Source organism: Solanum lycopersicum, chromosome 5, assembly GCF_036512215.1.
Source record: "Solanum lycopersicum chromosome 5, SLM_r2.1".
In the NCBI taxonomy this organism is placed as follows: Eukaryota; Viridiplantae; Streptophyta; class Magnoliopsida; order Solanales; family Solanaceae; genus Solanum; species Solanum lycopersicum.
In genome coordinates, this window is record NC_090804.1 from 13,571,135 (window position 1) to 13,583,252 (window position 12,118).

Genomic DNA, 12,118 nt, shown 5'->3' on the forward strand with positions numbered 1-12,118 from the left:
TCAAAGTATGTAAATTGCGAGTCCATCAATCCAAAAATATGATCAACATGGGAAAACTCTTTTAAAAGGAGCAATTTGAAACTTATTCTCAATGACTAATGAACATTGCACATACTGCATCTAATCTTTAATTTTATGCTCAACCTTTACATGAAGTTGTATGCCTCTATACCATTTTTAAATTCATGCTACTCATTTACTATTACATTGTATTTGCATCTGTCATAGGAAAAAGACTTAGTAGAATTGAAGAAAATTTCAACATTATCCAGAGATATAAGGTATGTGCACTACAATTATTCATAATTAAGTATAAAATCAATGCACTTGAACCTCTTCCTTCCACTTGTGCCAAAAGATACCCTCATGCCCTTAATACTACTTAACAAATACCTTCTTAAAGAATTACCCAAATTTGATGGTCTATGGTTGAGTTGACTTCGGTGGAGGACACCTCTACTTTGGTGCCTTATAAAAATATAGATTGTGATGCAGAAAGTAGATTATGCTGGTTCTTAGGAGGATTCTGTGTTTGGTGTGTCTTTTGGAGGATTTACCTTGTGAGGGGGAACATTTTGGGGACCCTACACTTCAACAAAGTTCACTTGTAAGGCTCAACTTGATGCATCTAGTAAGGGTGAATCGATGGGAGACCCATTTGTTTGAACCTAGTTCTTCCATTGGGAACCATATGAACTCGAATTTAAGATTTATGTCAATAATTATTATAGTTGGTGCTGCATTTGATAGTGCTACGTCTAAGGAACAGATTGAGAGAACATGTTCCTCTACAAATGATGTTCAAGAAAAATTGGTCCTTACTGACTCTACTGAAATTAAAGATGAGCGAACTATTGTTTTTGCAGAGCGCAGACGATTGATTTAACAAGTTCCTTAAAGGTGATATAAAAAGAAAAATAAATTGAGCTTGCATAGGCCAAAGCTACCTTTGAAATTGATAAGACTGCTAATGTTGTTAATCCAAAAGATATTTTTTGCTACTGAAAGATGACTTTTATTATCCTCTCATGCCCGATTTTTTGATATTACCTAGTCACTCTAGCCTTTGACTTCCCAACTTTTTTTTCTCATCACAAGTGCTTGATTTTTTTTCTCATCACAAGTTCTTGATTCTATCTTTAATTTTGATTACATTTGTGGTGTATATGCTTTTTGATTAATGTTAGTGTTGGGTTTGAGTTTCAGGTTCATGTATATCTCCTATGTTTGTGCAAACTCTTTGCTATAGCTAACTGAGTTCATGATTTTTCAAGTATATGAGTAGGTGATAGTCAACGACCATGAGTATCAAATTTGCTTCTCTTAGTGTGGTATATGCCTTCACAGTGTTTTATGATGTCAAAAAAGGGAAGTGCATACATGTGTAATATTTATAACCCAATTGATCTAACTTGATCCTCTAATGTGTTTGCTTTGTGCATTGAGTTACAAGAAGCAATAGTTTGTCATCATCAAAAAGGAGAAATTTGTTAGGTGCACATGAAAATGTATATTTTGAAAATGACAAAGATTGCATCGTGGAACAAGTTTAGCAAACACGAATTGAGTTTAGCCAGTTCTACTGGAGGAAGGACTAAGAAAATTTAGTACAACTTTGTAATTTATTAGGAAGCATACTTGAAGTAGGAAAATCATGTGAATAAAGATGTAAGAAGGTGACTTGAGTTTAACTAGTTCTACTGGAAGAAGGATTACAAAAATTAAGTACAACTTTGTAATTTATTAGGAAGCATACTTGAAGTAGGAAAATCATGTGAATAAATATGTCAGAAGGAATTCAAAGCCAAGTGAAAGCAGGAAAACTACTTCCTACTTGTTTAAGGAAAACTTACGGCAAAAACTACTTCCTTTTTGTTTAAGGAAAACATGTTTGAGGCGGCAGAGATAAAGAGGAAAAAAGCGTAAGGTTTTTGCGGCAAAGACAAATAAGAATAAGAATCCAAGTTGACTTTTACAAGGCTTTGAGGCGGCAAAATACAAAGGCTTGAATATTTTGAAATCATTCAAAAAGGGGGAATTTGTCTAAAGCTAAAGTGCTGATTATTTTGAAGAATGCCAAAGTACAAAGAATAGGTTGTGCTAACATGATACTAAAAGTATTACCTAAATCACGTAGAAGAAGGAATTAGAAATCAATAAAGTTTTGTATCTAATTAAGGAAAATTACGTGAAAAGTTTCCTTTCGAAGCAAAGCGCAAAGAGAAGTCCTAACGCAAGAAGGAATTATTTTAAAGAAGACCTTCAAAAAGACAAAGACAAGTTCAATTTGAAGTAGGAGTTGGAGGATGTGGCAAAGTCAAGTTCGAGTTGTACAGGACTTTGAGAAGGTTTATTCTATAAATAGGACAATAACTTCTTAAATGAAGTTTGCGCACTTGCACAGAGAGAAGATCAAAACACGATCAAGAGGTTTGAGAGTTACTTGGGAGTGTTGTTAATTTGTGAGGAAAAAGTTATAAGATTGTAATTAAGAGTTTTGATTAAAATCGAGTGTATGTGTAGGATTCGTCTAACAAGTTTGAGAAACTTGACGGATGGTAGAAGACTTAAGCCTGGAGGTGTTTGTCTTGGGTAACTAGAAATTATAGTTTATAATCTCTTAGCAAGGAATTAGAGTTTATAATTGTTTAGGTTACATAGTTTGTAATCTTTTGGTGAGACTCGGAGTTTAATAAAGTGGAGCTAAATCCTACAGAGGTGTAGATCGTGGTTTTTACCCTTAGGAGTTGGAGTTTTCCGCGATAAAATATTGTTTCATTATTTTATGTGCTTTAAAAAATGTAAATGATGTAATTTGCAAAGGAACATATAGAATATATTTGTTCCTTAGGAAAATTTGGGGGTTAGAATTCCAACACTCCTAAAATAGAAAAGGAAGCTGAAGATGATATGAAATAAAAAGAATCGTAATTTTTTCATGAACTAGAAGAAGGTTCTTAAAACATGTGTTTCCTTAAACGCTCTAAGTTCCAAGTGCATTTTTTGTATTTATTGTCTTATCTATGTGCCTTGTGTTCATGAAGTGTTAATATCTTAGGCTGAAGGTCATATATGATTCTCTATTTTTATGAGCTCAGCTTAAAAAAAGATTATTTTCATGTGATTGAATGGCCAAGAGGAGCTTTATTTATTATGCTATACTATTGAGATGTCCTTTGGGTCTTGTATATGTGTTTCTGGTTAGCTGGCAGGTTATGAACAGTTATATTATAAAGTAAATTATGTCAATTTTTTTGGAAAGTATTAGAGTTAAATGTGTCTTAAATTAGTGGACGAATGATCCTAAGGGGCATAGTAACACCCCATATCTCTAAACATGCGTCTTACTAAGTTAATGTTGATGAACCATTGAAACCTAGAAGAATAAGGTTGTATTTGAGCCAAAGATGTAAGATAAGTGGGTCATTTGGTAGGGTATATAAGAATAGTGCTAAATAAGGTGTATTAGTAATGTTTACATTAGTTATTCAAAGATTATTCCTTATGCATTGTTTGGTTTGATGTATTAAAAGGAAAAATTTGATAAACAACTAAGATGTGAAACATAATAGACCTTCTTAGCAGAATTAACCTATTTATGTAGCATAACTATAGCTTTAATGGCTAGATTGATTTGCGTTTGTATAATATAAATTTTTGATTGATTATACAAATTGTTTATTAAGTTCCCTTAAATGATGTGACAATGTCAATTACATCTTCCTCATAATGCGACTTTTTTTCTTCTTCTTTTGTTTGACAAAAAAAAACCACGACCTATTGTTTATAACAATTGTGTATCTATATGATTGATTCGGGTTTAAAAAAATTGTAGTTGAAGAAGTACCTCAATTTGTATAGCAGTATGATGTATAACAGTTTATATATGTGTAATCATTTAAAATTTATTGAATATAAATTTATAAAATGATTCGGATTATATTGAATTGACTAAATATATTAATCCAAATAAATATTGTGGATTGATATAATTGAGTTAAATACTTAAGTTCAATAAATATGGATTTAATTAAAGTCTAAATTAATTGATTTGGGCTACATTGGATGAACCAATTTGTTAAACCCAATCTCATCTCATTCTAGAGCCCATCTTGGCGCCACGTGTGCAGATGATGTGGCATGCCAAGTCAAATAAGAAAACCAATAGAATCATGACATGTGTCAAAGATGAAAAGTCCGCTCCATAAAGCCCAAATGCCATGTCACTTCAATCTGATTGGCTGAACGAAATCCTATTCCAATCACAACTCCTCTATTCTAAAACTATAAATAAGGGTCCTCATAATTCAGAAAAGGGACAGAAAATTCTAAACAAGAAGCTAGAGAAACTCTGTGGTACAAACACCATTTAATTCTCTACAAAGCTACAAGTTTAAGAATTCAAGCATTCAAGTTCAAGAACGATCAAGATCAAGACCACCGAATTCAAGAACAAGCTAGAAGCCCTTGAATTCAAATAAAAGTCAAGATCAAGATAAAGTTCAAGTGCAAGTTCATCATAGATTCAAGAACAAGCTTTAAAGCCCTTGAATTTATATTTGAAAAGGCGAATTCACATGAATTATAGAGATTGTAACACTTGCATTTGAAATAATAAAACGATTGTTGCTATAATTTTCCGTTCTTGATTATTGTTTTCACGACGCGAATTTTATTGTCTACAAATTCTGGCACGCCCAGTGGGACAATCTCTACCTCTCATCTCAACTTTTCAAACATCAAAGAATATCAAGATGACTTCCATGAACAACAACTCTCGATCAACCTCCTCTAAGGTCACTTGCTCCAAATCTCTACTGAAGTTGAAGACATCCTTGGAGTTACCTTTGGAAGTTTTGGAGTTGTTACGAGAAGCAAGGCTGCTACACTAGGGCAACAAACACTTCAAGTGTCGTCTGCATCAACCCCTGTTTTTGGGACTTCGACTCCAAAAGGAGCAAGTTCCTCCACAAATTCTCTAGAAGGAAGAAGTAGTGTTGCTGAAAAGATCAAGAAGACATTGGCTCTACTTGAGCAATCTGGTTCCAAGAACCCCTACAACAAGGGAGAACTGTGATTCAACTTGTGAATCATCTCCACGTATATCGCGTAGTGTGAGTCCACTGAAAATTAACTTACGCGACAATCCATGTTACTCTCCTGCATCTCCGATGATCATGCAAACGATGGTGATTGATGCTTCCTCTCCTAAGAAACAACTCGCAAATCTGACGAAGTTGGTTGAAGGATTGACGAAGCATATACAACACCAAGAATCTCGAAATGAAAAGTTGATGGACATTATAGAAGGACTTTTAGATGGAGATGAGAGCCATGCACCTGGAAAGGGCATTGAAGTTCAAGAAATCGAAGATCCTGCTAAGAAAGCCCCGTTTGTTAAAGAGATGCCAGTTTCTTCTGAAGGAATGATCCCACTCAATCGCTTGAAGAAGTTTATTAAAGGAACTATCAAGGATAAGTATGAAGTCTCCACCAAGTCTTCTCATATGTATGCTAAGCCATACACTGCTAGGATTGATAACTTTAAAATGCCTACTGGTTATCAGCCTCCCAAATTTCAACAATTTGAGGGAAAAGGAAATCTGAAACAACATGTAGCGCACTTCGTGGAGACATGTAATAATGCTGGAACATATGGAGACTATCTTGTCAAACAGTTTGTCCGCTCTCTAAAAGGAAATGCCTTTGATTGGTACACAGATCTCAAACCTAACTCTAATGACAGTTGGGAGCAACTAGAACATGAGTTTCTCAATCGCTTCTATAGCACAAGGCGCACAATGAGCATGGTAGAACTCACGAACACTCGCCAAAGGAAGGATGAACCAGTCATAGATTTCATAAATCGATGGAGGAACGCGAGCCTAAATTGCAAGGACAGGCTTAGTGAAGCTTCTGCATTCGAAATGTGTATTCAAGGAATGCACTGGAAGCTTTTTTACATCTTGCAAAGAATAAAACAAAAATCTTTCGAGGATTTAGCTACTCGCGCTCATGATATGGAGTTGAGCATGACATCTGTCGGAAAAGATATGACTATTGTCCATGATCCTCGTAAAGGAAGGGACAAACAGGAACCCAAGAGGTGGAGCAAGTTTCTGCCCAAAAATGACAACAAAGAATCCATGATCGTAAATGTGTCACCCCCAAAGTTCACCACTAATGAGGGCGTAAGACAAAATGTGAGAACGACTTTCCAAGCACGTTCAAATCAAAAGTCGACGCTAAGGGAGATGCAAGGAAAAAAGTATCCCTTCTTGGATTCTGATGTTTCTGAAATTTTTGATGAATTACTTGAGTTAAAGGTCATTGACTTGCCAGAGATGAAGCGACCCGATGAAGCTGGAAAAACTGATGACCCAAATTATTGCAAGTATCACAGACTTGTGAGTCATCCTCTTGAAAAATGTTTTGTCTTTAAGGATAGAGTGATGCGATTGGTAAACGAAAATAAAATTATCCTTGATGATGAGAAGGCTAGTTCTAACCAAATCTCTATCACGTTTGGGTCATTGGATCCAATCCAAATGTATATCTCTGAAAAGCATGAAGAAAAGCCAGTAGAATAGGACGTTGACATAGATGGTGATGAGGGTTGGATTCTTGTAACTAGGCGAAGACGCAACAAGTCAAGCTTACGAAAAAAATTATCCGAGCAACCGGTTAGAGGAAAAATGGTGAAGAAATCAGAGAAGCAAAAATCAATCAAGCGCCCCAAAAGGGCAAAAGTTGAAGTGCATTACTACCAAAAACCTCGACGTCTTGTGACTCTAGAGGAATTCTTGCCAAGCTCGTTCGGTACAAAGTCTACTCAAGGCAATGTTGAGGCATCATGTTTCAATGTGGATAAAGGACAAAAAATGAATGTGCCTCCTACTGTAAAAGAAGGAACAACGAGTGAATCCTCACCAAAAGGGTCTCCTGGGGAAGAAGAAAAAGAAACAAGGGAAATCTCAGAAATGATGTCTCTTTCATCTTCTGAAAAATCTATTGAACTTTCTTCTCAAGAAGCATATGTCTGTGATAATAAAATCACATTTACGGATAACGATATTCTATTTGGTGAAACACTACACAATCGTCCTTTGTATATGGTGGATCATGTGCTAGAGAAGAAGATAAATAGAATCTTAATAGATGAAGGATCTGGAGTAACATTTTGCCTATCCACACATTGAAGGAACTTGGCATCACGACTGGGGAACTTAGTGAAAGTCATCTGTTGATAGAAGGATTTAATCAAGGTGGGCAGAGGTCCATAGGCTCTATTAAATTAGAGATCCACATGGGAGATTTGCGATCAAGCGCATGGATGCATGTGATTGACACAAAGACATCATACAACATATTACTTGGCAGGCCTTGGGTACATGAGAATAGAATTGTCTCATCTTCTTACTATCAATGTTTGAAATATCTTGAAGGTGGAATTGAAAGAAAGATAGTTGCAGATGATAATCCTTTCACCGAAGTGGAGACACACTTTGCGGATGCGAAATTCTATATGAGAAGTTATGTTGTTAAAGGGGTCAAATCCAATGACGTCAAATCAATCAACATTGCTAATATCGTAAGTAAAAGAATTGATTGAGCTATCGAAAAGGTGAAAATTAACACTTAAAACTCCTGTCCCATTCTTAATGAAGGGAAGATCCTATCTTCAAAGAAGAAGCAGACTTCTAGGCTTTGCTATGTTCCAAAAGAGAAGAAAAAACAAGATCAACCATCTAACCTTGAAGAAAATGCATTAAGAGGGCTAACTCTTCCTATCAGAAGGATTAATGCAATACACTTGTCTGCAAAGTTGCCAGAAAAGTCAGTCTCTCAAGATCAAGTGCTAGATATGGCTCTCCCTGCAAAGCGCACAAGAGAAGGTGTTGATCCCAATGCCTACAAGTTATTTGTGAAGGCAGGATACAACCCTAGCAAGCCATCATCTCTTGGGAAACTACCATCAGAAGATAAAACTAGGAAAGCATGTGAAGGCCTAGGTTATAGCCATCCGCCGCCAATTCGCATTTCCATAAGAAGGGTCAGTAATAATCATATTACTTTTGAAGATGATGTCACTACTCCCAATAAAAGGCCTTCTGTCTTTGATCGACTTGGTAAGCAACAACAAGAATTTTTGTGTTTATGAGGTTAGGTCCTCTGAAGAAGAATAACAAGAACCTGAGAAGTTATTTGAAAGTTACAAAGCATACTTCACATTTGATTCGAAAGGATTTCAGAAGTTTGTTTCCTTCTAGGATGAGGCGATGAGTGGAACTTATGGTTTCCTGTAAAAAGGAACTCAAGGCAAAGGTTCATACTGTTGTTTACACCAAAGAGCGCGAGGAAGATGAAAAAAGTGCAGGTTCCTCAAATCATGTTACAATCCAAAATGAGTACGATTCATTGCCTCAAAAGAAGATTGTGGAAGAGGTAGAAGATATTGTCTCGTGTTGTCATATATCAGTCAATGACAATGATCCTGTGGAAGAGGAAGATGCTAAAGATGCTCCACCAGAACTTGAAGAAGGAGTAAAGATCACAATAGATCCTTTGAAGGAAGTTAATCTTGGCACCGATGAAGATCCGAAGCCAACTTACTTGAGTGCGTTTCTAGAAATTGATGAAGAAGTCGCTTACATGAATATACTCAAAGAATATAGAGATGTATTCGCTTGGAGTTACAAAGAAATGCCTGGATTGAATCCTAGAGTAGCGGCCCATCAATTGGCAGTCAAAAATGGTTCTCGTCGAGTTAAACAAGATCAAAGACGTTTTAGACCAAACTTGATTCCGTTGATAGAAAATGAAGTTAACAAACTCATTGAGGCAGGCTTTATTCGTGAGGTCAAATATTCTACATGGATTTCAAGTATTGTTCCTGTGAGGAAGAAGAATGGTCAAATTCGAGTTTGTGTTGACTTTAGAGATCTCAATAATGCATGCCCTAAAGATGAGTTTCCTCTTCCCATTCCAGAGTTGATGATTGATGCCACCACTGGTTATGAGGCAATGTCGTTCATAGATGGTTCTTCTGGATATAATCAAATCCGCATGTCACCAAAAGATGAAGAACTCACTGCATTTCGCACGCCAAAAGGTATTTATTTCTACAAAGTGATGCCATTTGGTTTAAAGAATGCTGGCGCCACATATCAAAGGGCTATGGAAAATATCTTTGATGACTTGCTCCATAAAAATGTTGAATGTTATGTTGATGATTTGGTAGTAAAGTCGAGGAAGAGGGGTGATCATTTGAAAGACTTAAGGATGGTGTTTGAGTTACTCCGAAGATATCAACTAAGGATGAATCCATTGAAATGTGCCTTCAGAGTTACTTCCGGAAAGTTCCTTGGCTTTATTGTGAGACATCGAGGAATTGAAATTGATCAAGCCAAAGACGATACAATATCAAAGATGCCTGAACCTTGAGATATTCATGAGTTAAAAAGTCTCCAAGGAAAGTTAGCCTACTTGAGAAGGTTCATCTCAAAATCTAGCAGCGAGATGTCAACCATTCATTCATCTCATGAAGAAAGGTGCTCCTTTTAATTGGGACCAAACATGTAGTGAAGCCTTTAAAAGTATCAAATCGTATCTAGCGAAACCTCCGGTTTTGGCAGCCCTTATACCTGGAAAACCATTGATACTCTACATTGCAGCACAAGAAAGGTCTGTAGGAGCCCTATTAGCTCAAGAGAATAATGAAGGCAAAGAAAATGATCTTTATTACTTAAGTAGAACGATGACGCCAAATGAGCTAAATTATTTGCTAATTGAAAAGTTATGCTTGGCACTGGTCTTCTCAATTCAAAAGATGAAGCATTATTTTCCAGCTCATGTTGTCCGCCTTATTTCTAGAGCAAATCCCATCAAGTTTGTTATGTTAAAACCTGTCCTTAGTGACCGACTAGCAAGATGGTACCTCCAATTCCAACAATTTGAGATTGTGTACATCCCTCAAAAATCCATGAAGAGACAAGCACTAGAGGATTTCTTAGCAGACCATCCTATACCAAATGATTGGGAGTTAACTGATGAGTTTCCTGATGAAGATGCGATGTTAATTTAAGTTCAACCTCCTTGGAAAATGTACTTTGACGGTGCTGCACATCGCGGCGGAGCTGGTGCTGGCGTGGTGTTCATCACTTCACAAGAAGAGATTCTACCATTCTCTTTTACTCTAAAACAATGTTGCTCCAATAATGTCGCTGAATATCAAGCACTGATACTTGGACTTGAAATGGCCGTTGACATGAAACAATTACATTTACAGGTCTTTGGCGACTCTCAATCGGTGATTAATCAACTCTTAGAAAGTTATGAGGTAAAAAAGCCTGAATTGCGACCTTATCATGATTATGCTCAAAATTTGATAAGATGGATTGGGGATGTAACCCTTCAACATGTGCGTCGAACAGAGAATAAGAAAGCTGATGCATTGGCTACTCTAGCTTCAACGCTAACCCTTCCTGATCAAACGCAATTAATTGTCTGTTAAAAATGGATAGTACCACCGTCAGATGAGGAAGAATATATTGAAAATAATCCTGATCACTTCGTCGCCATTGTTGAAGCTGCGAAGGAAGATTGGAGACAACCCATCATTGACTAACTATGTTATGGTATACTTCCAGAAAATCCAAGAAGAAGGATACGTCGTCGTGCACCTCGTTTCCTTTACTACAAGGATACATTATATAGAAGATCATTTGAGGGTATGTTATTACCATGTTTGGGAGAGGAAGAAGCGATTCAAGCTCTGCAAGAAGCACACTCAAGAGTATGTGGATCACATCAATCTGGACCAAAACTTCATTTTCACATAAAGAGGATGGGGTATTACTGGCCAACCATGGTGAAAGATTGCTTATATTATGCTAGAAAACGCGATGCTTGTCAATTTCATGTGAATTTCATTCATTAGCCACCCGAAGTATTGCACCCAACCATCGCATCTTGGCCATTTGACGCTTGGGGACTGGATATTGTAGGACCATTGCCAAAGTCTTCTGGTGGACACTTGTACATCTTGGCTGCAACTGATTACTTTTCAAAATGGGCTGAAGCTGTCGCTCTTAAAGAGGTGAAGAAAGAGAATGTTGCAAATTTTATCAGAGTAAATATTATCTATCGCTTTGGCATCCCTCGCTATATAATAACAGACAATGGCAAACCATTTGATAACAAGTTAATGAACAAGATTTGTGATATTTTTGACTTTAAGCAGCATAAATCTTCTATGTACCATGCTGCCGATAATGGTCTTGCTGAAGCATTCAATAAAACTCTATGCAACTTGCTCAAGAAATTTGTCTTCAAATCCAAACGGGATTGGCATGAAAGAATGGAAGAAGCTTTGTGGGCATATAGGACAACATATCGCACACCAACTCAAGCAACACCATATTCACTTTCTTTTGGAGTTGAAGCAGTCCTGCCACTCGAGCGTGAAATACCCTCCTTAAGACTTGTTATTCAAGAAGGGCTCACTGAGGAAGAAAATGCTCGATTGCGTCTTGCTGAGTTATAAGCACTTGATGAAAAGAGGTTAGAAGCCCAACAAAACCTTGAATGTTATCAAGCTCGTCTATCTCGTGCTTTTAATAAGAAGGTTCGCTTGAGGTGCTTTCAAGTTGGAGATCAAGTTCTCGCGGTAAGAAGACCAATCATTACTTCACACAAGTCTGGGGGAAAATTTACCTCAAAGTGGGATGGACCATATGTTGTCCAAGAAGAATATTCAAATGATGCTTACAAGCTTGTTGATGCTGATGGCTTAAGGATCGGTCCTATTAATGCCAAATTTCTAAAGAGATACTATCCTTGAAGGAAGATGATGCTCCTTAAGGTACGAGCCTAAACTGCATGTTACTCCTGTCCAGCAAGAGCATAAACTGTGTACGACACAACCACAAAAAAAAATCACTCAAATCCCCACAACTACGTTGTGACTTGATCCTCTTTATTGAGGTACGTAGGCGCTTAGAACCATATTCTAAGTTCAGTTGCATGAGTGTCAAAAAAAATGTTCCCACTTAATCTATTGCATGAAAGTCAAAGCGATATATATTTTATTTTTATCTTTTGTCTCATCAAACTTAAG

The 12,118-nt window shown here is 36.8% G+C and overlaps 1 protein-coding gene across 1 annotated transcript; it reads left to right on the plus strand.

Annotated features, from left to right (window-relative positions):
• Positions 1 to 10,102: 10,102 nt before the first annotated feature.
• Positions 10,103 to 11,545, plus strand: LOC138348663 (uncharacterized). Its single transcript, XM_069298230.1, has 2 exons — positions 10,103 to 10,504; positions 10,940 to 11,545. Exons 1-2 carry the CDS (start codon positions 10,103 to 10,105, stop codon positions 11,543 to 11,545), a joined length of 1,008 nt encoding a protein of 335 aa, XP_069154331.1.
• The last annotated feature ends 573 nt before the right edge of the window (positions 11,546 to 12,118 follow it).

Coding starts and splice junctions, on each gene's coding strand:
- LOC138348663 (XM_069298230.1), top strand. CDS start 10,103: ATGTACTTTGACGGTGCTGCACATCGCGGCGGAGCTGGTGCTGGCGTG. Junction 10,505..10,939: donor CTGATCAAACGCAATTAATT/GTCTGTTAAAAA, acceptor TTCATTCATTAG/CCACCCGAAGTATTGCACCC.